The sequence below is a fragment of the Macrosteles quadrilineatus genome, unplaced genomic scaffold (assembly GCF_028750875.1).
Source record: "Macrosteles quadrilineatus isolate MER2022 unplaced genomic scaffold, UCM_ALF_1.0 Scaffold_7__1_contigs__length_78375512, whole genome shotgun sequence".
Classification (NCBI taxonomy): domain Eukaryota; kingdom Metazoa; phylum Arthropoda; class Insecta; order Hemiptera; family Cicadellidae; genus Macrosteles; species Macrosteles quadrilineatus.
The window spans coordinates 26,259,604-26,286,574 of record NW_026542600.1 but is presented as its reverse complement, the minus strand read 5'-3'; the positions used below and the strand labels follow the sequence as shown (position 1 = coordinate 26,286,574).

The 26,971-nt window shown below is 33.5% G+C and overlaps 1 protein-coding gene across 4 annotated transcripts in view; it reads right to left on the bottom strand.

The window, feature by feature from the left end:
* Positions 1 to 26,700, bottom strand: part of LOC128998063 (E3 ubiquitin-protein ligase rnf8-like) — a 34,214-nt gene extending 7,514 nt beyond the window's left edge. The window contains exons 1-5 of one of the 4 annotated variants that reach the window (XM_054424031.1): positions 26,513 to 26,700; positions 25,661 to 25,785; positions 22,427 to 22,613; positions 17,577 to 17,652; positions 3,333 to 3,391 (exon numbers count right to left, since the gene is read on the bottom strand). In XM_054424031.1, coding sequence (XP_054280006.1) covers positions 3,333 to 3,391; positions 17,577 to 17,652; positions 22,427 to 22,585 — 294 coding nt within the window. In that variant the 5' untranslated portion in view covers positions 22,586 to 22,613; positions 25,661 to 25,785; positions 26,513 to 26,700. Of the gene's footprint in view, positions 1 to 3,332; positions 3,392 to 11,493; positions 11,600 to 17,576; positions 17,653 to 22,426; positions 22,614 to 25,660; positions 25,786 to 26,512 lie in introns of those variants that run through there. The other 3 variants (XM_054424032.1, XM_054424033.1, XM_054424034.1) reach the window with 3 other exon arrangements.
* Between the last annotated feature and the right edge of the window lie 271 nt (positions 26,701 to 26,971).

Below are 26,971 nucleotides of genomic sequence, written 5' to 3'. Positions count from 1 at the left end.
TATAGAAACGGTATACAAAATTACAATATTCAAACAAATGGATGGTCCCTACATAGGCAAAGCCTGTGCGTGGGGAACAAGTTAAAATCAGTCCATAATCTTAGAATCTAGTAACAACACCATTATACTACATGCTAATACATATTTACAAAGGGAGAAAAACAGTTTCACTAGAGAGCCACAGTAGATAACTTAAAAACTTATGATGAAAAACTAAAAAGTTAAAAGTGTATAAAAATAAGGTAAAATAAAATTTAAGTTAAGAAAGGATTTAATAATACCGTCAAAAATACAAAAGTCACTGGGAATTGGAACCATTCATACTACGTCTACACACACACACATACACAAACACACAAACCACCAAAGCATCGTTGACTCACTACAAGACCGTACTACAGTCTAACCTCAGTATAACGAATCTGAAGGGACCAAACTGAATATTCGTTATATCAAGGATTTTGTTAAAACGAGGTTCGTTATATAGAGGTTAGGTTTGCAGGAATTTCGCTAAGTCGAGGTTCAGACCAGCGTCGGTCAATATAGGTCGGGATTTGACCTCATTAAAATACGATTAAAGTAGCATAGGCTACGCTACAATACTTTACAGTACAGTGTTTACATTGTACAGTAGAACCTAAATTATCCGGCAAAATAAAGGGGAGGGATCTTGAATATTGCACAATCATGACAATGGCATTGACCTTGGTACAACCTTGAGTTAAAAACTGTAAGTTTAAAATCACAACTTGTTCTAACCCTCCTAAAACCTAGCCAAACACTGTATTGCGTAGTTATAAACCATGTAAAAAACAAAACAAAACGGTAGAAAGTTTTGTAAGCTACTGCTCGTGATAGGCCGGTAGGCTATTTACAGTACAGTACTGATTTATCACAACAGAGGAATGTCAATAATAATCATTAACTATAGCATTGGTGTTGCTAGTTGAAACAAATCGTATTGAAAACAATAAATTATTAGATAAGTCATTATAAAAGTTTATAATCATAGCCAACTTAAGGATAATAAAAACACTCGTAAAGAAATGTTAAGATAACGATGTTGCTATAGTTTCTCTTTGGTTTTGTATTTATATTCTTTCTTAGGTTTCTCTTTATCCAAAAATTGTACAATTCACCATAGCTATCCCATATCGCCCAATCACAGCTTACTAAACATTACGTCGTCATCAGTCCTCAGTGAATGAAATCAGTCCTCAGTTGCAACATAGCGCGCGCAGCAACAGCAGACAAAGATGTAAAACGGAGCAGACGAATGTAAGCGCAAGCGATGACGTGACCTTTCCATTTCATTTGATAAAGAAACAGATTTTCCCAAAACAATAATTGGGTGGGGGGTCTGTTATATCGAGGGAAAGACGTAGACAATTCGTTATGCAGAGGTTAAATTCGCAATGTAGAGGTTCTGACAATGATAAATTCGTTATATTGAGGTGTCTTATTTTAGCCGAAATCACGAAAAATTCGTTAAATCAAGGTCGTTGTTATTGTTTTTTTGTTATGTAGAGGTAAAATATACATTGTGTCTTATGGAGAATTCTAGGGGATTAAAAAAAATTCGATATATCGAGGAATTCGTTATATTAAGGTTCGTTATATCAAGGTTAGACTGTACTACACGCGGCTGGTAGCCCCAACGCCTCCCATAACCAGACAACTGGTGATTCTCAACTGGTGCTCAGTGCTATGTTTTGTGACTATGCTTTTATGTTTTGTGCTTATGTTGTGTTGATTGGATATATCTATGAGTTTCGACTCAAAATTTGGTAAGCTACATTACTTCAAAAAAAATTCTTAAGGTTGATGATAAGTATTAACAGTAAACCCTAAGACCCTAGCATAAGCTGAAGGGATTTTTAGCAAATTTCCCTATAGGAAAGAGGCTATTACCGTAGGTGGCATGGTAAGTCCTAGGCTCGGGACCAATTTACTTTTTCATTTTGATGTCCTTAGAGGCCAAAAACACCATTACAATTTTTTTTTTAAGGTTTATGGCGGGAAAAACTTGAACTGGGTTTTAGGGGGGTTTTATGGGGTTATTCTCATTAAAATTGGTTATTCTCATTTATGACCCCCAAAACACAAAATTTCTCAATTTCTCTCTAGACCTTTTTAAAGAGCTTAAAAAACCAAATAATTTAGTAGGCCCTATATCAAAGTGTTTTTTACGGTTATTGGTGACGGAGAAAATTCAAAAAATTGTAAATTTATAATTCCCATGTTATTCTTATTGAGAATATTTTTAAATGTTGTAGTTTGCTTGTTTATGGATATACTGTATTTTGATCAAACTTGGCAAATTTATTTATTTTACACTAAGCTATTAACATTTTACTAAAGAACACACTTTATTAGTTTCCTTGTAGCAGCAAACCTAGGTACTCGTTAAACCTAATGCTATTTAAATAGATTTAACTGAAAAACAATTCAGACGGATGGAAATTTGCTTAGTCGGCAGGTTTGCTGGGGCGAGGATATTTATACATATATATATATATATGTGTCTGTGAATGCGATAACTTGAGTCATTTTTGTCCTGATACAATTTGGTTTAAAGGTGTAAGGCGGGATAAACTTGAATGAGTTTGCGAACCAGCATTATCGTACCATGGGAACGGGGTTTTATGGGGTGAAAATTATTTTTAACCCTTAAAACATAAAATTTCCCATCTTCTCTCTTAACCTTTTTAAAGAGCATAAAAAACCAAATTATTTAGTATACCTAAGTATTTTTGTGCAGTAATTGGTAACGGAGAAAATTCAAAAAATTGTAAATTTAAAATTCTTATGTTATTCTTATGGAGAATATTGTAAAATGTTGTAGTTTGCTTGTTTATGGATGTATTTTGACCCAACTTGGAAAATTCATATTTTTATACTTAACTATTAATATTTTATTAACAAACACACATTATTAGTTTAATTGTAGCAGAAAACCTAGGTACTCTGTTAACATAGTTAAACCTAATGTTATTTAAATAGATTCAATTGAAAATCAATTCAGACAAATGGAAATTTGCTTAGTCAACAGGTTTGCTGCGGGGGGGGGGGGAATTTTGTATAGCAAGCCACATCTTATTGCCTGATACGTAAATAGAAACTACCTTGTGACTCTATTTCAGCGGTGTTTCCACTACTATTATAATAATGGCTGTTTTTAGATGGGGCTCAGGAATCCATCACTACCGACGTTGATGAGCATCTACTGTACTTGAAATATAAAGACAAGAAATATAAAAGTTAAAACTTAGTGTTGTACTTTCAACAACTCATAAACATTAAATTAGCACTATTCCTAGTGCAAAACTTACTTCCACATACGGCTCAACACAGATACTGCACATCAACTCGTCTTGCAGGCCGTCAATATCTGAAACAGAATTAAATAGAGTCAACTCAAGCTATAACATTGTTTCAAAAATATATTTCTAATTTAAGGAATACGTAGAAGTTATTTATTATAACATAATTATATTATAAATAAACGGCATCAGTAATCGCAGTGACACATTCTTTCTTTCATTAGCTTGTCAACAAACTTTATCATGGGTGGGAGAAACTATAATATTTTATAGGCAAAACCACAAAAGTTGCAATAGCTTTTGAACCGTTATTTTTACAGCAATGGAGGTTGCACTATTATGTTTAGATAAGGACCGTAACATACTACTTTTTAAAACAACTGGCTTTTTAAAAAGAATCCAATTTTCAATTAATTTATGAGTTTTTATAGGAAAATAACATATACGTAAGAAAAACTCTAGACCGTAATTTTTACACCGCAATGGGAGTACCATTTTGTTCAGAGTTCAAAGGACTATAACATACTTCATTTTTATAAAAATCGCTCGGGCCATTTTTTTATAAAATTTAATTTTTCTGTTAATCTATGAGTTTTTATGTAAAATATCAACATTGAAAAAAAAAATAATAAAAAAACTTTGAGATACCATAGAATAAGTCATAAGTATTTTATTGCATAAAACATTCTTCATTACAAAGGCAATGGTAAACAGATGCATGGTGTTATATACATAGGCTATATATTATATTTACCATTGTAGGCCTATGTAAGACTACTCTGTAGGTCTATGTAAAACTACTCTAAGCTAAGCTCATGTGACTTCTTCTTGTTCACTACTACTTCCGTGTCATCTCCAAAATGTAGCTTTGTGCTCTGTAGTCTGTTGATTTTATTATCAAAATAAATCTTTTAAATCTACTTTGTGTAGTTATTATTTAGAAGCCCAAGAAGAATTAATATGGTGTCGGAACTGGGATATTTAGTTTGAACAGTGAAGTGTTTAGTATCAAGTGAATTTTCTTAGTGAATATTAGGTTAACCTCAAACCACGATGGCAACGTTTCAAGCTCCACAAGCATTGGACCTTAGTGGCAACGTATCTGAAAATTGGAAAAGATTTAAGCAACGTTTTATGCTCTACTTGGAAGCCCTTGGATCCGACAAGATGCCCGAGAGACGAAAAATAGCTATATTGCTGACCACTATAGGTGATGCGGCTCTAGAAGTGTATAATACCTTCTCGTTTAGTGAGTCAACTCCCAAACTCGAAGAAGTTATAGGAGAATTTGATAAGTACTGTCAGCCACTAAAAAACATAATTTTTGAACGGTTTAAGTTCCACTCGTTGGGACAGAAGGAAGGTCAGTCGGTTGATTCTTACGTGACAGAACTGAAGAAAGCAGCATCCAACTGTGAATTTAAAGACGAAGAAGATATGATTCGAGACAGACTGGTGCTAGGGATTCGCGATAAAGTGATGCAGGAACGTCTGCTGCGAGATACAAGCCTCACTCTCAAGAAAGCCGTTGAGTTCTGCCGAACTTGTGAAACAAGTCAAAACCAGGTTAGAGAACTTCAAAATACAGTGGAGTCTATCAAAGTTACAGGTAGGCCTATGTCTAGTAACAATACTTCTAGGTTACCTTCTAAGGTAGGCTCAAAGCAACACAATGAATTCTTTTTATGTAAGAAGTGTGCAAACACCCATAGAGCTCGGAACTGTCCAGCCTATAACAAGAACTGTGCTTTGTGCAAGGACAAACATCATTTTGCTAAGTGCTGCCCTAATAAAGATAGACTTAAATTTAGTAACAAGGCTAACGGTAAACCGAAGAAGAAAGTTTATGAAGTTGAAACAGACACTGCGACTGCGGATCAACTTGTTGAGGATGAAAATGCAATAGGCCTAGACTTTTTCAGTGAATCTGATGATCTCTTTGTTAACTCTCTAGAAAATAAGTCACCTGATAATAGTGAGAATAACAGTTTGAATGTTAATTGTGTAAAAGGTCTAACAAAGCCTAACAAGTTAAATAATAGGGCTTGGTATGAAACTATTGTTTTAAGTGAAAATGATGAGGTTACTTTTAAATTAGATTCAGGCTCGGAAGCTAATGTGCTACCTTTGAAAACTTTTAATAGTTTGCTCTTTAAGCCTAAATTGCTGAGTACACCAACTGTATTGGTAGGGTTTGGTCAAAACTCTCAAGTTAAACCTATTGGTAAAGTACTACTTAACTGTTCCTCTCGTAATGCGAACAATGTCAGTAATGTTGAATTTGTAGTAGCCGATGTCAATTCTGTTCCTTTACTAGGACTTGAAACCTGTGTAAAACTGAAGTTAATTGAAAGAGTGCCTATTAGTTGTAAGCCTGTTGTAAATGTAAATAGTATTTTTGTAAATCCTAAAGATAAAATTGTAAATCAGTACCATGATGTATTTGAAGGTCTAGGAAAATTTCCAGGCAAAGTTGAAATCAAACTAAAGCCAAATGCTGAACCAAGAATCTTTCCACCTAGGCGCATACCTTTAAGTTTAAATGAAAAGTTAAAAAGCACTTTGGATAGGCTAGATAAGCAGGGTATAGTCTCTAAAGTTTCAGAACCAACTGAATGGGTTCAAAATCTTGTGATTGTTGAAAAGCCTAATGGTAATTTGCGTCTATGTCTTGACCCTAGGGAAATGAACAAAAATATCAAAAGAGAGCACTATCTGATTCCCAAATCTGATGAAATTTTAAGTAGGCTACATGGTAAAAAAGTTTTTTCAGTGTTAGACATGAAAGAAGGATTTTGGCATCTTAGGCTAAGTGAAAGTAGTGCATTGTTAACTACCTTCCATACTCCTTTTGGTAGGTATTATTTTAATGTTTTGCCTTATGGCCTGTGCTCAGCACCAGAGATCTTTCAAAAGCATTGTAAAGAAATATTTGGGGATATTTCAGGATGTGAAATATATTTTGATGATCTTATTATTTTTGCTAAAGATGAAAATGAACATGACATGATCTTGAAAAAAGTACTTGACCGAGCTAGGGAAAAAAATGTTAAGTTTAATCTGTCTAAGTTCCAGTACAAAGTCCCTGAGGTTAAGTTCTTAGGTCAATTAGTCTCAAGTGATGGCATTAGGCCTAATCCAGAACATGTGAGAGCTATTGTCGAAATGGAAAGACCCCAAAACAAGAAAGAATTGTTAAGATTTTTAGGTATGACTAAGTATTTGTCACAGTATATTCCTAACCTATCGACTTTGTCGGCACCTTTGCGCAACTTAACTAAAAATGATACTGATTGGCAATGGTACCCAGAACATGAGAAATCATTTTGTGAGTTAAAGAGTAAGTTAGTCTCTGCCCCAGCATTAGCTATTTTTAATAGTTCTAAACCAGTAACCCTTCAGGTTGACGCATCAAAAGATGGCCTCGGAGCATGCTTGCTTCAAAATGGTCACCCTATAGGCTTTGCATCAAGATCATTGACCGATACAGAGACCCGTTATGCTCAAATCGAGAAAGAGTTACTTGCTATTGTCTTTGGCTTTGAACGTTTTCATCAGTTAACGTATGGTAGGCTAGTTACCGTACAGACTGATCACAAACCATTAGTTTCTATAGTTGAAAAAGATCTTTGTAAAGTGTCAGCTAGGTTACAACGTTTATTGTTAAGACTTTTGAAGTATCAGTTTAAACTCGTGTATGTACCTGGTATATTGATGTTTATGGCCGATACATTGTCTCGGTCTTATTTGAAAGACCCTGTTACTGATGATCCAGAATTTTCTTTTGTTGTACATACTATTAGTAAATATGTGGCTATGTCTGAACAAAGGAAACAAGAATTTATTAAAGCCATTGATGAAGATGAAACTATGACTATGTTAAAAAAATATCACTTATTGGGTTGGCCCAAGTTCAAAAATGTGTGTCCTAAAAATGTACAGTTTTATTTCAATCTTAAACATGATATTAACTATGAAGGTGGTTTATTGTTTCTTAATGACAAAGTAATAGTGCCAACTAAACTTAGATTGAGTATGTTGAAGAAAATCCATGAAAGCCACCTAGGTGTAGAAAAGTGTAAAATTCTTGCCAGACAAGTGTTGTACTGGCCTAATATGTCTACAGATATAGAGGATTTTGTTCTAAAGTGTCAAACTTGTGAAAAGTTTAGGAGAAGTAATGTTAAGGAACCTATGTTAAGTCATCCTGTTCCATCAAGGCCATGGGAAAGAATAAGTGCTGATATCTTACAATTTGGTAATAATGATTATTTGGTTGTTGCAGACTCATACAGTAGATGGTTTGAATTGTGCTTGTTAAATGGTAAAACAGCAAAAAATGTAATAGATGTACTTAAACCGATTTTTGCTAGATTTGGCTCACCAGATGTTTTAGTATCTGATAACATGCCTTTTGGAAGTGTCGTGTTTAGAGAATTCGCGGATGAATGGAATTTTAAACTGGTTACTATAAGTCCTTTGCACTCTCAGTCTAATGGCCTTGCTGAAAAATTTGTCTCAGTAGCTAAGAATATATTGAGGAAATGTAATGACTCTAAGAAAGACATTAATGTAGCTCTAATGTTGTACAGGAATACTCCCTTAAAAGATACAAAACTGTCACCTGCACAAATAATGTTAGGTCGGGTAGTCAAAACAACATTACCAACTGCTAGTTCTGTGTTAAAACCTATTTGTGTAAACAGTAAAGAGATTAAATCAAAGTTAGAAAGTCACAAAAAAGTTGTAAAAGCTTATTATGATAGAGGATCACATAAGTTACCTCCCTTTCAAAAAGGTGATAATGTTATGGTAAAATCAGGAAAGGTTTGGGAACCAGGATTAATTATAAGAAAACACCAGACACCAAGATCCTATATAGTTAAGTCTAGTAATGGTAATGAACTAAGAAGAAATAGGGTATTTTTGAGAAAATCCTTTAACAAATTCCCTTTAGTCTCAAGTGAAGATCCAATGACTCAGTTGTATGATGAAACTGATAGGCCTATTGTTCCACCTAGGTTAACTCCTGCCTCAACACCTAACCAAACTAGCTTGACTCCTGTCGCAACCCCTAACCCATCTCAATCCCGAACAAGGTTTGGAAGAGTAATTAAAAAACCAATAAGGTTTGAAGACTAATTTTGTTTTGTAAATATTGTGTGTTCAATTTTGTTTTCATGAACTCTCAATCCTTATTTTTAGGGGGGAGATGTTATATACATAGGCTATATATTATATTTACCATTGTAGGCCTATGTAAGACTACTCTGTAGGTCTATGTAAAACTACTCTAAGCTAAGCTCATGTGACTTCTTCTTGTTCACTACTACTTCCGTGTCATCCCCAAAATGTAGCTTTGTGCTCTGTAGTCTGTTGATTTTATTATCAAAATAAATCTTTTAAATCTACTTTGTGTAGTTATTATTTAGAAGCCCAAGAAGAATTAAGACATGGTCAATCAATAAGTTATAAAAACTAAAACTGAAAAGTTACAACAAAATACAACAATAACAGCACAATTGAGAGAAAGTTACCAATTCAAAAAAGGTAGAGTCTTGAAGCAATATCAGAGAAAAAAACAATTAAAAAACATTCCGTGTCAAATTTCACAAAAAACCAATGGTCAATTAATGTCACGGTTATTAAGGAAATCTGCCAGGAAGTGCTATGATTTATCCACCAATAATGCTTTAGTCCAGATTTTAAATTTTTGTAGTGTATAGGATTTTACTTTTGATGTGATCTCAAAATGAGAGTGTTATAGGAATTAGATAAATTAGCAGATTTGGGTTTTGGGTATTATAACTATGAGTGGGTCTAAATTCATCAAAAAGGGTATTATTTAAATGAACAAAATTTACTGTTTCATAGATGTACAAAGAAGTCAATGGCATTTTTTTAATTCCTTAAAAGAACGATGACAGCTTGATCCATATTCTGCCCCTATCATCACTCTAATAATTCTTTTTTGGACTTTAAAAACTTTGCTAATATCCACTGAGTTTCCCCACAGAGCAATATAAGCATAATAAATAATTTTTAATGTTGCTAGTGACACTGAATTGATCAATTTCAAGCTGAATAGTACAAACATATAAAATTTCATCAATTGGACAACGGGTGTGGTCTGTAGCTGTACACATACACACATACAGATAAACAGACAGACACAAACACACAGACAGGAGAAATGAAAACACCCCTACCACAGAAAACCCGCAGACTACTTAAGTAATTTTTACGCTTAATGCAGCCTCTACAATTGGAATTTGCACATACTCAAGCCTCTACAATTCAAATTTTGTTGCCGTTATTTGAACTGTTACCTCCAAAATTCGAAGTCAATCTCTACAATTCAAAATGTGTTACCGTAAGCCCCTGTATTTCAAATTTAGGACAAAAAATACATGTTGGAATGGCCTCTAGATTGTCTGAATAAACTAATATAGGTTTAAATTACCTGTTTTCTTTAAAAACGATCGGTTTGGTAGTATGATAACTAAAGCTGTTTCATGCTTTTTAAAAAGTAGCACATCTTCAGGTCCAGAATGTCTTGCTAATCCCTCATGTGGAGTTCGTCAAAAATATAAACGAATAAATAAACGGGACACACATACGGATATGACACACATGAAAATACATTTATCCAGTATTTTATACGTTTATACATTTACACAATCCAGCCATGTGAATTGAAATTCACTTTGTCTGCAGGTTTGCTGCGGCGGGAGTATTTATGTTTCAAGGGTAAAAACTAAAAATAAAAAACTAAAAGGGTAAAAATCTCATATTTTTAAGACTCAAAGCCCCATAACACCCCGCTGTTATAACCCTATCTTGTTGGTTAGTGATTTTAAATTGTGAACTGATTGTCACAGCGCACGGTCACGTCACATTCCACCAAAAATCGGACCGAAAATACTCTAGTTGTCGGGTTCACGATCACTTGATATAGCGTGTATATACATATATATATATATATATATATATATAAAACAATGTTTACGAATTGCGTTTTCTGCCTCTGGGGATATGAAAATGAAAAAGTAAATCCATCCCGAATCTAGTTCTTGCCGTACTACCTACAGTACATATATCTGCTTTACATATATTATAAATGTAAATACCCTGTATGGTTTACAAAGGATATAACAGATTCTGTAAGATTAAAAACAAGTACCGTAGGCAAAAAAAGGTTTCAAAATACCATAATGCCTTGTTTAGAACCAAACAATCTGAAAGGAAAATAACAATTAGGACAGCATATACATAGTAACTATTTTATGTATGTTGAATTAATACCACTTCTTTTTGGAACAACAAAAAACCAAGAGAATGGATGTAAATGTCCTGTGGACAACAACGTAGCTAAAACATTTTTGTAACTCATATTGCAACTAGGAATAATACATCCAAGAATATTGTATTTGTATAAGTAGCATATAAATTATTAACAAATATTGTATTTAATCAATCACTTTAAGTAATGTAGCTATTTTTAGAGATGTAAATACAGTTGATGCAAATAAATAGTTGTCTGTTGATTACATATTCATAATTTAGCTTGTAAATCGAATAATAAATTTCAACCAGACGATCATCAAATAAGGCAGTTGAAGAGAAAGTGTAGTGAGAGATTAGAATGTGTGTCACAATAGATGAAAATGAAACTGATGTGTGAGTAAAGGTCCAGAAGGACTAGTCAAGGTTAACGAATTCAATAAAAGTGCGGGAAACCTTGTAGCATCTTTCTTTGGACATTGCCAGATTACATCATTGAATTTTATTTCAGATTAATAATTAAATTAAACTAGCCAACCCGTGCGAATCATTTGCACTGTATCTTCCTCAAATCCCCCTAAGTAGGCCTACACACCGTTAGTACCGTGTAGTTCAAAGGTTTATTGCAGACATTTTCCATCACGATTGTAGAAAACAATACACAACGTTTCGGGATCTGGAATCTGATTCCGTTCTCAAGTGAAATAACTTAACTAACACATTACAACTAACAACACACAAACACCCAACCTAAGTTGGAATACACTACAGAGGGTAGAAGTAAAAAAATATGCACTGTATAGCAGTCAAGTCAAGATACAACATGCAAATAATAACCAATCACAAAACACTATAATCTACAAAAGGTGTAACGTAAAAAGCTCACACAATGGAACACTAATAGCACCGTTCGCAACGACTCCACCAATGAGACTGAAGCAACATGGCTGACCAATCGGAAACACGGAGACAACAGAAATGACTTCCGGTCCCTGGAAAAGTAAAACCAACAAAATGGCGGAGCGATGTACGATGCCGCAAGATGGGTGTTAATTCTGTTTATTCCTATCTTGAGTTTTACTACGAGTTAACATAACGTGCAAATTTTGAGGAGAACTCGTTATTTCTCTATTTATCAAAACAATAAAATACACGGGAGGAGTACCGTGTAGTTGTTCGCCTTTGTTTTAGGTACAAGTTGAAGTAAGGAATAGATATTGTTTACATTTTTAGATTATTTCTTTCTTTTCAAAACATAAGGTAATAGTATATTAGGTTACTAGTCCAGTAAACAAATTTAACGACGAGTGGCGTACAATATACAGGGTGTCCCGTAACTCTCTGGACACTTGATTCTTTAGGTCAAGACAAACACATTTCACCAAAGGAACATGGGTCTGTGGTGTCTAGTTTACCGACTGTCGGTATTTATGTGTTTTTTACAAAAAAACTAATAACTCCCAAACGGTTTGAGATACAGCTTTGATATTTTGCAAAAATGTTAATCTTATAGAGACCTGTTATCGTTAGAAATTATACTAAAAAATCATTAACCGTTTCAAAATGCTAAACAACGTAAAAGGAGTACTAAGCATTGTTTAAATGGAGAAAAGTGGTCATACATTACGAAAACAACACGTTTCTCTGTTATTATTTATCCAATCTTAACAAATGGTATCATTGAAAACTACATAAGATTTACAAACTTTTTTGTCTCTAGCAATTTTTTTGTTATATTAACGGGTTTCTTGAAATTTGGCATCAAATATTTTAAATGGCCGCCATTTTGAAACGGTTAATGATTTTTTAGTATAATTTCTAACGATAATAGGTCTCAATAAGATTAACATTTTTGCAAAATATCAAAGCTGTATCTCAAACTGTTTAGGAGTCATTAGTTTTTTTTTGTAAAAAATACATAAATGCCTACAGTCGGCAAACTAGACACCACAGACCCATGTTCCTATGGTGAAATGTGTTTGTCTTGACTTAAGGAATAACGCTATATACAAGTGTCCAGAGAGTTACGGGACACCCTGTATATATTCCCATCGACTAAGGGACTAACAATCACTACTCATAACCTCTAAGAGGTTATGTTTTTTGTTCATTTCCAAATATAATTAGCCAGTTGGTGTCAGGAAAAGCTCATTACAGTACAGTAGTACGTAATGAAACCCCATTTGATTCAGCTGGTGGCAAACAGCTGTTTTCTGGACTAAATCATTGCATGGGAAGTTCATTAAAACAGTGTAGTGTGTCTTAATAGTATATTGTATATTACATCCTGAAAATAGGTGTTTACCGGACGAGTGTGGTTGTTCCCGCTCTCGACATTGTTGCTAATTGGTAAGGTTGGTACTCATGATTTTTAGGGCCCAAACAATTTTTTAAATGTAGGCCTACTGTACAATGTTTTTTATCGGAATATAGCATTGTCGCTGGATAACCGATATCATCAAAATATATTGCATTGTTAAAACTGACTACTTATTTACTCTGATTCGTATTCCTTGACCCTAACGAGTTATTTTTACCCGTGAGTCTGTGCCATGAGTTTGATATGTACCTATTGTATTGTAAGATATAAGTGATTGTAGGAAAAACGTTTCTCTACACAGATTGCCAATTGTTTTCAGACATCATATTATCTCATCACATTACTGGTATTTGATCAGTGGTGTTTGCCGTAAAGCTTTGAAGAAAACATGTCCAATATCATAGAAAACAGTGATTTTAATAGTTTTGTATAGAAAAATCATTTAATAAGTATAAACTGACAACTAAATTTAATAAATTACAACCACTTTTGAGAATTTAGAAAACATAGTTTACGAAAAGTAAGAAGTTATTTAAACATAGTTTTATCAACAGCGGAACCATAGTTTTGTATAGGTTGATGAGTTTCTCTTTAGCGATTACCACGTAAGGTTAGAAATTTAAGGTCAATCACACTCTCGTAACTACACGCAAGTGAACTGATCTGAGTGACCGAACACATTCGGAATATTATTTATATTGAACACTATTCCCTATTGAAACAGGTAATAATAATTATAACCACAACACCTTTTGGCCTTAATATTTGGTACTAAAGTCAAAGTCTCTACTGCTTATGTTTAGGAATTATTTTTGTAAATAAAAGGATACAATGTCAAGCTCTCCATTGAAAAGGTAAATCCCAATATAAATTATCAGGTTGTTAAAACTTTTACCTACGACGGTTTTTTTATAGTAGCCGTTTCAGTTCATTCTTAGAATTGAAAAAGTTTCTTATAACAGCATTTTTTACTTTCATAAAAGCATAGTTTTTCATAACAACACAGGTAACGGACCAAAGAGGTTCAAGGATTGAGAGAGAAAAGGTAAAATTGTATGCTTCGAACGTCGACTAATCTGTTTAGAGTCAACTAAGCTCAACTGTGGTGCAATTAGTGTTTGGATTATCACTGTCAGTGGCATTGGCATTGAGGTTATAAATGAAAACATAAACTCTCTAAAGCCTGTGTCACACTTGGCTACTTACTAGCAGCTACCTAGTAGCAGCTACTGAAATAGCAGCTACTTTTCCTGTCACACTTATTTTGGTAGCGTCTATTCACTAGCTGCTACTACTAGTTTAGCTCAAGAGAGGTTATGTCCCAAAGACACGGATATTTTCTATACAGGTTCAAAAAATTAATCACATCTCCCCCACCCCACTTCGGATCACTCATGATTACTTCAGAAATTATTCAAAATGAACTAGTATAAACAAATCAGGCAGACAGCACATGGTGCAAGTAGCCGCTAGTCTGCTATTGAAGCTGTCACACTGGGCGACAGTCGCTACTTGATAGCTGCTAGTTGGTCACGTGACTCACTAGCGCAGTTTAGTAGCACGGAAAGTTGGACATGTTCAACTTTCCATGCTAGTAAAATTTCACTAGCGCGCTACTCTTAGTAGCTGCTACTGCCTATGTCACATTGGCTACTTAGTAGCTGCTATTTCGCTAGCTGCTAGTAAAGTAGCGTAGTGTGACACAGGCTTTAGAAGTCGTGAGTAGTGATTGTTAGTTATTCATTAGTAATAAAAAAAACTGTGGTAGGTAAAGTAGTGTATGCAACTCGTGTAAATACGCGTAAAGGCTCGTAACTTAAATTTTCTACTCGTGGCGTAAGCACTTTCTTTACGCAATCGTTGTTTAAACTACTGTAAATTTACTGAACCAACAACATAAGTTACATAGAGAAAACGAGACTACTATCAAGTAAAAAAGTATAGATAGGTACTCAAGTTTGAGCTTTTGTTGCAAGTAACCAATAGACTTAATAAATACAAGTTACATCATGTTTTAAAAAATATATTTCTGCGTTTATGTGTGTTGGTTTAAACATTTTTATGCAGTTTCAACTCAGCCTTTCAGCGGGTTGAATGAAAAAAGTACAGGTTTTTCAGTAGGCCTACTTTTTTGACAACGGGCAACTTAAACATTTTATATAAAAAAAAAACTACTGATTTCAACAGCTTTTAGAACATAGGCTACCTATTAAGTATATTTATAAGTTTAAGAATTTTTCTTTGATTAAAAATAATTCTGTTATGGTTTTTGTAAAGGCTTTTTATTTCAGAGGTGGAACAAGTATGGAAATACGATGAAAGCTTAAATTAAAGCTCTTAAAAAGTTTTCACGTAGCATGTGAACGTCAAACGTCACACAGAGCCAGTCGCAATAATGTATGTGTAAAAACCCATAAAACTATAGCTCTGTCTAAAATAAAACTAGAGCTCAGCTGGTTGATTTAAATTATAAACCATGGAACAATGGAAGTGGGCTATGCTCCCTTTGTAATTAAAATACCATTAACTCGTATTTTAACGCTATAGTAGGTGAAACTATAGTCATTATAAAAGACGACTTGGATTGAGGACGTAAACAAGGTATTTAACCTATTATTATTATTAAAATACCCTCGCCGCAGCAAACCTGCCAACTAAGCGAATTTCCATTTGTCCTAATTGATTTTCAATTAATATGTTTAAATTATAAAATGATTCTCTACAAAACAAATATTTACGTATTATATCTTATTATTATATTTCTTTATGAATAACGTAAATGTAATATTGTTTAGTAATTAATGTTAATGCTATTGCAAGCATTACAGTAAAACATCAGTGATAGTTTTTTTTCCATTGTAAATGGTTTTAAAAGTTTAGCTTAAATAGTTTGTGAGGGTTTGCATTTTTAAGTAGCTGAGACTTACGACCTAACTTTAAATTTTAAGTTTGTGTATAATTTGTTTGATTAACAAACGATAATTGTTAAAACTATACTCGTACAGTATCACTATTGTATCACATAATTTCATTTAGAGCCTCTGTTGCTAGATTAAAAAATGTTATGTGTTGAACAAAAGTAAACAGGTTTCTTGCAACATTTCTTAGCAGCAGTCCATACTTTATTCACCTTTAAAACTCTACTTGTAAAACCTTAAAAAAATTGAACAATTTCTTGGCGATAACAGGTCTTTTAAAATCTGTAAATTTGAGCAAATGCTAATATATTGACGATTTGATAAGCTATTTACCATGTATAAAACAAACATATATGGCTTTATAAATGAGTACTTTATGTATGTCAGGTCAAAACAAAAACATCAAAACTTAAAATACAAATAAACTCAAAATGTACGCATACAATTATTTTTTTATTTTGAATAAAGATCGAACAAGTAGTATATTAATGTTCTTAACTTAGGACATAATGAAGTGTCATGTAGAGAGATTAGTGAATACAATATTTATTTCCAGTTATCGTCTTGTTAATCAGCAAAAACATGCTAGATGTTTCTACCGATAATCACCAGCACTGACGGGGGAGAGGGGGAGTGACGTGTTTAGACAACACATCAAGCAACGTTCTCGGTCTCTGCTACGGCTAAGGCAACGGCACTGCGCTGCACCGAGGACGCTCACGATACCTTGCGAGTAAAAATGTAACTATTTCCTCCCTACCCGCACGTCCCTCAGCCGCAGCGGCCTCAGCCAGATATCTGTAGTAGGGTTCTATTATCTGTGACGGGAGGCATTGGGCTCATGGTAATTGACCACATCTTATCTAACTATAATGGAAACCTCAGGAGCGATGTCATAAAATCTTGTCTGTCCGACCACTATGCTCAATCAATTTTGATCAACACTAACTTGCCTACTGACTGTTCAGGAGGGAAATTCATGTATGGTAGGAGATAGGAAGTGAGGCTTCCACGGTCACAATTGTTAACACAAAGTCCTTGGTCTTCTGGGTACGACCGCGTCGGAAAACTAGGAGAAACCCTAGTTGCTGACGTTTCGGCTTCGTTGCAGATAGCCATCTTCAGAGCTGGTGAAGGCACTAACTGGTGCACGATGGTTACGCAGTCGTCTCGCCTATATAACCTTCGTCCTTGCAAGCTTGCACCAGTTAGTGCCTGTCACCAGCTCTGAAGATGGCTATCTGCAACGAAGCCGAAACATCAGCAACTAGTGTTTCTCCTAGTTTTCCAAAGTACCCAGAAGACCAAGGACTTTATGTTAGTATGTAAGGAGCTTTAATTCCACCAATATCACAGCCTTCAAATGCTGCCCCCAGCTGAGAACTGGAGTGATCTGTAGGAGGCTGAGAATATTGAAAGAAAGTTCAACGTTTTCAAGAGTAGGCCTACTCTTTGTTATCAATTTGATGTTTCATTTCCTAAAAGAATTTAAAAACTCAATTCAAAATACAAAAGACAAAGTTTATTTTCAGAAAAACTTTTAAAGCTATAAGAACAATGTCTTTTATACTATGAAAAGACAAAGCACCCCAACTCTGATAATGTTCTAAGACAATACTATCTAAGATAAAAAAATGAATCTAGGAAACTAATTAGAGATTTAAAAACAAAAATGGTGAGTTCAAGGGTTAGCCAATTCTGCGAACCCATTATTAGTTTTAAAAACATTACCTTTTTTAACTTGCTCATCCTGGTCGCCTAACTCCTTTTCAAGGACCTCAATCTGACGTGACTGCTTTTCTTTTACCTACAAAAAATTACAAACTTCAAACAAATTTATATTGAAATATAGTGTAGGCTATAATAAAGTAAAAGTTTTACATGTTATTTCATTAATATTTTTAGATGTAAACGAGAGCTCGCCCCGTGATCGAAAACTCAATCAAAAGTATGTATTGTTCAAATTTCTCTATTTTCACCCCACGCTTTAAATAAAACATGTGATTGGAATTTCTTCCATTTGTTTAATTTTTCTGTTTATATGTTGTTGTTGAGTTACAGCGTGTTACAACTAAGGAAAAATAACTTGCGGTGTACACTCTGCATCATGTAGCTCTTAAACGAGTACGTTTTGAGAGCAAAAATGCAAAGAGTAAAAAAGTCTTAAAATTGCATCTAGATTCTAAAAAGACCATAACATACACGGTTTTCCTATTTGCAAATCTTCCTGCCATTTTGGAAAATGGTGGCCATTTTTTAAACAATGGAATCAATATTTGCCATGTATGTCATGTTTTTTAGAATCTAGATGCAATTTTAAGTCTTTTTTACTCCTAGCATTTTAGCTCTAAACATACTCGTTTAGGAGCTACATGATGCAGAATGTACACGGCAAGTCATTTTTTCTTAGTTATAAAACGCTCCCTAACCAGTAGCTTCAGAGAAAATTTGCTATAAATCAAAGGTTTCGTGCTACAACAGTTGAAAAATCTTCAAATGAATCAATTGTTGGCTCTTTGGATTGATGTTGAAACTGGTTTATGAATGAAGATTTTCTTTTATCCACATGATAAGGATAAGATTTAGGATTTGTTGTGTTAGGATTGTCTTGCTTTGATGATTCTAGATGTAATAAAGTGTGATGGCGACGCTTGCATATTCTACAAGATCCAATTAATTGAAGCACAGTTTCTGACTGTATGATTGCTACTCAAACAGTTGTTACATAGTGATTTGTTTTTAACAGCTGTCAATCGTTTGTCAGGAGTAAGTAAGCCTGCTGATCCATATTTGTGGAAAAAAGAACAGTTTTAGTCTGTGAAGTTGTCAACTGTGAGTTATGGGATTGATTTGACTTAGGATTTAATTTTGAGTAACCAGAGAAACTTTTGGCAATTGTGTGGGCTAAGTTTGCTGCCTCTAACTCAGTGCATTCCTTTTCAATTAAAACAAGAAGTTCTTTAATTGTAGGTGGTGTTTGTAAGTCTGTTCGGCTATGCTCAAATTTCTTCCCAAAGTCATAATCAAATTTACGTAGAAGATTAATCGTTGATATAAGACTTTCAGACAAGATGTCATGGTTTAAGGCACAAAGGGCATTAGCATTTTCTTGGAACGTTGACACAAATGTTCGGAGTTGCTTAACAGAACAACCGTGCATTGAGGGAAGATCTAAAATGTTGTTGACATGTAGGGTAATTAGCAACCTTGAATTATTGTAACGTTGATGGAGTTGCTCCCAAGCAATGTGATAGTTGGCTGTGGTAACTGGTAACCCCTTGATTAGATTTAGAGGTTCACCACTGAGACATGACAATAAATAGGTGAATTTTTCTACATCGGTAATGTTTGAGTTCTTATGTACGGAATTTTCAAATAAGATACAAAAGGAAATCCATTTTTCGGGTTGACCAGAAAAGGTACCAAGATCAATTCGAGGGAGACGAAGACCAGAAGTGGCTATTTCAGAAGTAGTGTTACTTGTTTGGGATTGTTCTAAATTGGGGTTATTGACCGGAGCAAGTACAGTACATACACTGTGAATTCTCAAAAATAAATCATTGATTTCATCTTGCAATTGGATGACTTGATCGTCATCGATGTCTTCAGATATGGGGTCTGAATTAAAAAGTCTAGTTATGGTAGACTCAAACTCGGTATTTTTCCTAGTAGCGGTTTCTTTGATAGCCCTAATTTTTTCAATTTGAACTTGGGTTAATTCTTCAGAACCAATTACTTGAAGCGCATTAACTTGAGATTCCAGCTGAGTTAAACGAGCTTTTGTGAGTTTGGCTTGTTTGGTAAATGTAGAATACCTGATTGAAGTCATAATGTATGTTGAGAATAAAGAATATCTTTGTGTAATTGTTTGTAAAAATTCAAGTAGCCTAACTTATTTTAAAATGAAAACAAGTAGACCTATACTGACATGAATTCAAGTTAATTATTCTTCAGTGGAATATGGCATAACAATGAGAAGGTAGGTCTATCAGTTTAAGTAACATAAACATGTACAAAGGTAGCCTAGTAGAAAAAAGAAAGAAAGAATACTTTGAAGTAAAGAATTACCGAAAAGAATGAACACAATAAACTACCTAAAATGAGGTCAAAAAGTTGTTAACAATAAAATAAATCCAAGCAGATAGTATAGCCTACCAATAGAATCAATTAACTAGGCCTAAACTTAATATTGTAATAATGACAATTAATTGAGCCTAGCCTATTTGTCTATTAAAAAAGGATGCAAGCAGTTTATTTTTGTTTGAACAATATTGGTTCAGTTGAGAATATGTGCATACTGGCACAGTTTAGCTGAAAATGTGCATACTGGCACCATTTAGTTGAAAATGTGCATTACTGGCACAGTTAACATTAATGTTTGTTTTCACACTGGAAATTACACAGTTCATATGATAGGCTATTGACTTCAATTAGTTCATGCAACAGGGGCACATTCACAAATTGAGATGTAGTTTAAATGGTGAAGATTAGACTATAGGTCTTTTTGAAAGTATTGCTTGAATGTTCTTAGAAACACTTTTAAACACAAGTTAAATCCATGGACCAGAAACAAGATCCGGCTTGAAGGACCAATTTATAATGTCATGAAATTTTGATAATTTGTTGTTTGAAAAATGAATTAATTTAGTGACTTAAATAGATATAAGAAAAATAGTTATAGTTTTTGAACAAGTGGACTGTATTTTGTTTAATTTACATTATGAATCACTTACTATTTTTTGTCAATTCTTCTTTTTAGTTAAATACAATAATGTTGTAGTGATTTTCTTGAATTTAATTTACACTTTCTTCATACATGTCTTCTCAGTTCATTCTGTCTTCTCTGTAGATCTTAATCACAGTCACATGTTTTGTTTTTAATATTTTATTGTTGTACATTTAATTTTGAGTACGGTAGTTAAACTGCTTGCATTTACAGTGTTGCCAATTTTAATAATGAAATATTCTTTTAGATTCAATGTGATATAATATAATAACATATGATAATTAGTAATATTGAAATGAATTGTAATTGACTTATTTGGAATAATTTAAATATGAATGAATTAAAGAAAACTAATAAATACTTAACAACAACTATACCATTATATAGTCCGGTTCATATCCAAAATAAAGTAAAAATTACATTAAAGTAGTTAATAACGTTCATTTTCATGAGCCTACATTGATACATAAACCTAAATCTATGCAATGTTAAAATGCATAAAAAACTTGGCCATTTAATTATCATACAAATGATATGCTATGCAATACGCAATACTATTATTATAGACACCAATGAGAAATTACTAATAATCTGCAACAAAACACGGTCTACAGACAGAGTTTGCTTTAACAGTGTTCTTACCGAAGAATTTACAGATGTCATATTTTCTAAAATAACTTATACCAATTCACAAATAATACAACTAACTTAGGCCTAAATGAAATAACTTATCTTCTTACATAAATTGTTGTAACTGAATGTGTTTTAAATGCTATATTTTAATAAAATAAAATAAAACAATACATGAAATATTTATTAATAGCCACTAGGCCTACCTACAATGAAACTAGAGGTTAAGTCAATAAAACCCTAACACAACCCCTATACCCTAATTTATACTCCTAAAATAACAGTATTTAAAATCAAAATGTTTACTAATGTTTATATTAAGAAAAGGAAGGTTTAAAAATGTAATTAGCCTACCTTACAAATTTGGGACCGTGGAGGCCAAGGAACCGTCCCTCCCCTTCCAATACACGTCCCAAGTGGTTTGTAATGTACTCTCGTACATTACATTTCATTAATTAAATTAAAGTAATTTTTACTTTATTTTGAATATGAACCGGACTTTTATAATTGTTGCATAAAACCTTTGATTTATAGCTAATTTAATATTCTTTCAAATTATTTTAACTATAACTCTTTAAAGTAATTGGATATGTTTTTATTACATAAATTGTGGGGCGAAGTCTAATAAAATAAGAAAAACATCAAACATGCTATTACAGCCAAACGGTTGAAATCGGACATGGGTTAACAGGATTTTTTTTGTTCCTTTTAGTGAGTAGAACCTACTGGCAAAGTTGCTCAGTAGAAACTCACCCTGTGTATTCACAGTATTTGAAGGACATCTTCTAATGGCTTGGATTCCAATAAGTTAGTACTAGGTGTGCAGCGAGATAGAGTATAATAAACAAATAATTATTTAGGGTATACAGCGTCCTATCAATATAAAATTCAAGGACAATTCCAGGTTTTCCAGGCTCCAGGTTTTTATTAAAAATAAAACATATTGAAACAACGAATTGAAAACCAAAACAATATTTTTATAGAAAATGTATTTTTCTACATTTAAAGTGGAGTCAATAATCAATATTTTCATAGCCCAGTAACAAAGCTAACTTATTCTTAAAAAAAAATACACAAATACCATTAGCTGCATCCAAAACAAAACAGCTGTTACAACCCTACTTGCCACTTCGAAGGCCGCGGCCTGGAGTTAAAGGTGGCCGTGGTTCAAACAAATAGGTACTCTCAAATACATATATATTTTACTTTATTAAATACTACTTACATTTATTAATTCCATTATCCTTTTGTTCATTCTGGTTTCATTTTCCGATTTTTCCGCGACCACTCTCTCCAGCTTCAACTCCCTCAAAAAAAGGAGATTTCTTGTTTCATGAAGCTTTGTTCTCATTTCTTTAAATTGTCGCTGCCGCTCTTCCTCCATTTTTTAGTCTATAAATCTTTTGATAGACCTAAAATAAATAAAGAGCATTGAAGCTTTGCAGAGAAAATATATATTTGAGGTTGTATTTTGACAAGAAAAAAGGCTATAAATTGTGGTAGGCCTAATAGTAATATCAGTCTGCTACCAACCCCGCGCCGCGCCGGACCAAATCAGTATCAAGATAGTGCTATCTAAATGTTTATTGTGTATTCGTACCATTTTCATGTTTTTTGTGTTCGTCCATGTTTTAAATGTGTTTTTGACAAGTTGCAAGCTTTGAAAATGTTGTCTTCGCAATGAAACATGTAAGCTGATGAGGAATATTAATCGTTGGACTATTTGACGAAGGTATATAAAAAACCAATTATTGTAGTAATATCCTAATATGTGTAGTAATATGGTAAAAATATCCATTACCAAGCATATCCAGCACTTCATATCTTTGACTATTGATAGAAAGTTGGTGTTTTAAATGATTCCCATTGGTCCCCTGTCAATATTATGTTACAAACGGCATTTTATTGCACACAGTACCTTCTTTGAATAAGGTTATAAGAAAAAAATCCCATATCTGAGATATGAATTCAAGTTATTTTTCTTTTTATTTAAAAATACCGGTAGGTAAGTTACTTTTAACTCAAAGTAACGTTAAATTGCCTAAACAAACAACTCAAAAAACGAAAAGTACTGTTTGTCATTGTTTATTGTGTGCTTAACACATTAAAGACATGTTATAGTGAACTCATGGTATTTATTTCATTATATTACAACGTTATACTGGTGACACGACTGTGTGAAAAGTCTAACAGCAAACAGCGTCAAGTACAAACTTGAGTTTACTTGAGCATAAACCAAGTTAAAAAATTTCAACAGTGACTACGTTTTCAATTTTTATAAACAGTAAAATGCTCAAACAAACCACAGAAGGTTGAGGATAAAATGATTTAGGCCAAGTTATCTCACCATTGCAGGAGTGGACCTATTGTTTGATAGTTCCTTCTCTTTGTGGAATCTATGATAGGTAAAGTACTTCCGAGGCCTGTCAATACAAAAGTAGTTATTCAAAAGCTATAGATAAGATCTGGCTGTTTTGAAACACGCTGCTAAAACTACAGCACATTGCTCATCAGGCATTTAAATAACTTTAAGATAGCCTAGTTGACTTACAGATGGCAGCCATGTTCCATAGTAATGATACTGTCCAGGCTGGTGTGTGATGTCATGCGCACGTTTTAAAGACAACCATCTTTTAATATCCTTGGGCCTAAGTTATGTAGACTAATTACACTAGGTACAATTTCAAACTGGCATGTATTCTTGGAATTGACAATAGTTAGTTAATACTTTAGACTTACTCTAGCCTACTTTTATAAAATTACTTGGTAATTTAGAAAATATTTCCTGTGAAATAGACTCGAGACGTGATTCCTAATTTCAAATCAACTAATGAATAAGTTGTTATTTAATTATTGTGTCCGAATTATAAGTGATGGTTGCTTTGAAAATAATTAATTATATACAAAAAAATTAAGCTATTGAATCTTCATGGAAAGTTAATTTTGATCATTATATTAATAAAACAATGTGGTTGCTGTGACTGGGATACACATAAAAAATGTTTTGGGACATACGGTAACGATGATTTACTTTTTGATTTGAAATCACTTAACATATAAATATAGACCCGCCTTATGGGTTTCAAGGTAGGGACCAGAATTAAATACTCTCGAGATGACGAGATAAACCTTCATAGACTAATGTTTTGACCCATTTCAATTATAATTAAAAGCTAATTAATTGTATTGCTTAATATTCATTAATGCCACCAGATAAGTTGACCACGTGCAAACAGTTGAAAACTGTTTTCAACAACAAACTACCTATATTAGAAAACCAGTTACAATTTTACCATAGAAAATTCTGTTTTTCTACTGCAGTTTTTAAACGGTAAGAGATAGAAAGAAAATTTAAAACCGGTACGTAAAATGTTTGTTTAAAAGGACCTTTCACGTGGTATGAAATTTGTTATACCTTGCTATTTAAGAATTTTGATTTATCAGATTTCTTTTATTCTTCAAATTTGAGATTTGTTTAAATTAGAAAATAACATTAAAAATGCCCTTACTACAAGTTATCTTAAAGAGTAGCTCAAGAATAACCTTGAAAAGAAATTTGGCGCTGTTCCGTTCAGTAGTTAGGGTAATACGAACTGTACTTAACTTCACAAAGTCCTTTTTTTAAACGTTTTGACCCAACCTGTAAATATGGTTAAAGATAATTAAATTTTTTGCACCAAAATGATTGGGGTGATTAGACCTTTAAATTTATGTATCACACAACCGATGTTTACATTTGAAAATTTCTCAAAAAGCACCCCTACCCCCCAAATTGGGCCCTTTTAGGGCATTTTTCAAAATTGAAAATAATTTTATTGAATTTGGCATGTCCAAATTAGGGGAAATGAGAAGAAACAAGTGTAAAAAGCCTTACTTATGAACAGAACAGATATGAAAAGTTTTCAAATGAACACCTTAATTAATAAATGAACACGAAGTTTGTCGGTTGAACTCCTCCGCTATTTCTTAACCGATTTTATCCATTGACGTCTCATTGGAAAGAGCGTGTCGTGTAGATTTGCAAACTGGCCTAACATTGTTGAAAAAAAGTCCCTTGGGCTCTGCCCCAGTGGCTTTGAAAGTTCCCATGTTATCCTTATGAAGAACATAATTGTTTACATTTTGATCAGCTGTATAATTTAATTGATGGTATTTATTTTTCAATTCAACAAAACGCATTGGGTAAATTTACTGATTTTGTTGAAATTAAATATTTAATACTTTAGTTTACATTCGTATATTACAATGTAAAAAACCGAGAAAGCCTGGGCAATTTGATATATTTTACCAAATAAGAAAAATGAATTGACAGGGTACTGTATTTCTTGAGCAATCATTGAAAGAACCGATTTTTTAACCATGGAAACATAGGAAAGTCATAGAACGCCACCAAGTAGAAGAAATAGAGACAAAAAACCATTTACTATCGTTATCATCCTATATAATGAAGAACACTTACCTACAATATGAAGATTCCACAATCAATGAACAAGGATGTTAGCCGAAGTGTTACTATTTTTAAGGAAACACGGACTTAACTTTATGATGATTGTCAAAAGGAAAACACTCTACGGCTGAATTAAACTGGTACGGCAAGGACATTAAATATATGTTTTCATAAAAGTCAAGGGATTTTAAAATAATATGACTAGGCCTACATCCAAGAAACCTTAATAAACTCTCACTGAAGGATGTGCATTATTCACGTTTAAGGGAAACGAAAAACCGTCTGAACAACATCAGGCCATTCAATTCTGAATTTTTTCAGGTAAACATAACTTACGTTAGGCCTATACTGTAACAGTACCTAGTCAAATTAAGTTAATGCCAATTGAATTGGGTGAAAATTTATATAAATTAGACATTTATCCAATAGGCCTGGGCTACAATATTTATACAAAATAATCATCAATGATAGGCCTATCGCCTATTAGCAAGTTCTTTGTAAATTAGGATTGAATCGATACACTAAGCCAAGATAAATCTAACGAGGCCATGTTATCATGTAAGCCTAATCCTAATCAAGTCAGTAAAACAGATTGTTAAGCTATAGGCTAGGCCTAAATGAATCTTAAAGGCAAGTAGCCTAGGTAATAGATTTATAGGTAATAGGCCTAGGTCTAAACTAAAGTTAGTTGAACACAGAACTTATTTCGTTTTAGAATAAGCAATGTAGGCCTAATCATAGAATAGACAATATATTCCTCCATGTTTGCCAATAAGAGTCGTTATAGCAGCAGAGAAAGGTTGATTGCTAGGCCTAGTCGAGCATTCACCAAAGTGGAAGACTAGGCCTAGTCTATAAGCCTACCTTGCGTGGAGACTGAGTATCTGATATGTATAATATTAATTTATTATCGTCAACATTAATTTAAATGATTAAAAACTACAATTATTACTTTATTCTTTAAGACAAAAAATCAACTAAGGGTAAACACAACAATAAACGTAAACGAAACGAACAAACAGTCGAACAACAGTTGAACAGTCCTCTCTCCTCTGCTGCAGCTGAACGTCCTGGTCCGGTCCTGGTCCCTGGAGTCGGAGTCAGTCAGTTCGAGTTCAGTTCAGTGGAGTCGTGTCGTGAGTCAGAGTTTGGCTGGGGTGTGGCTGGCAGTGTTGCCACCCTGGACCTGTGAAAATTCCCCATCTGGCTAAGAAAAAAATCCCCATTTTATCCCCAGCTAAATAAAAAATCCTCCAATAATCCGCCAAGTCATAACAATCTATAGAAAGTCCCCAATTTTCCTCCATCCATCCTCCTGATTCT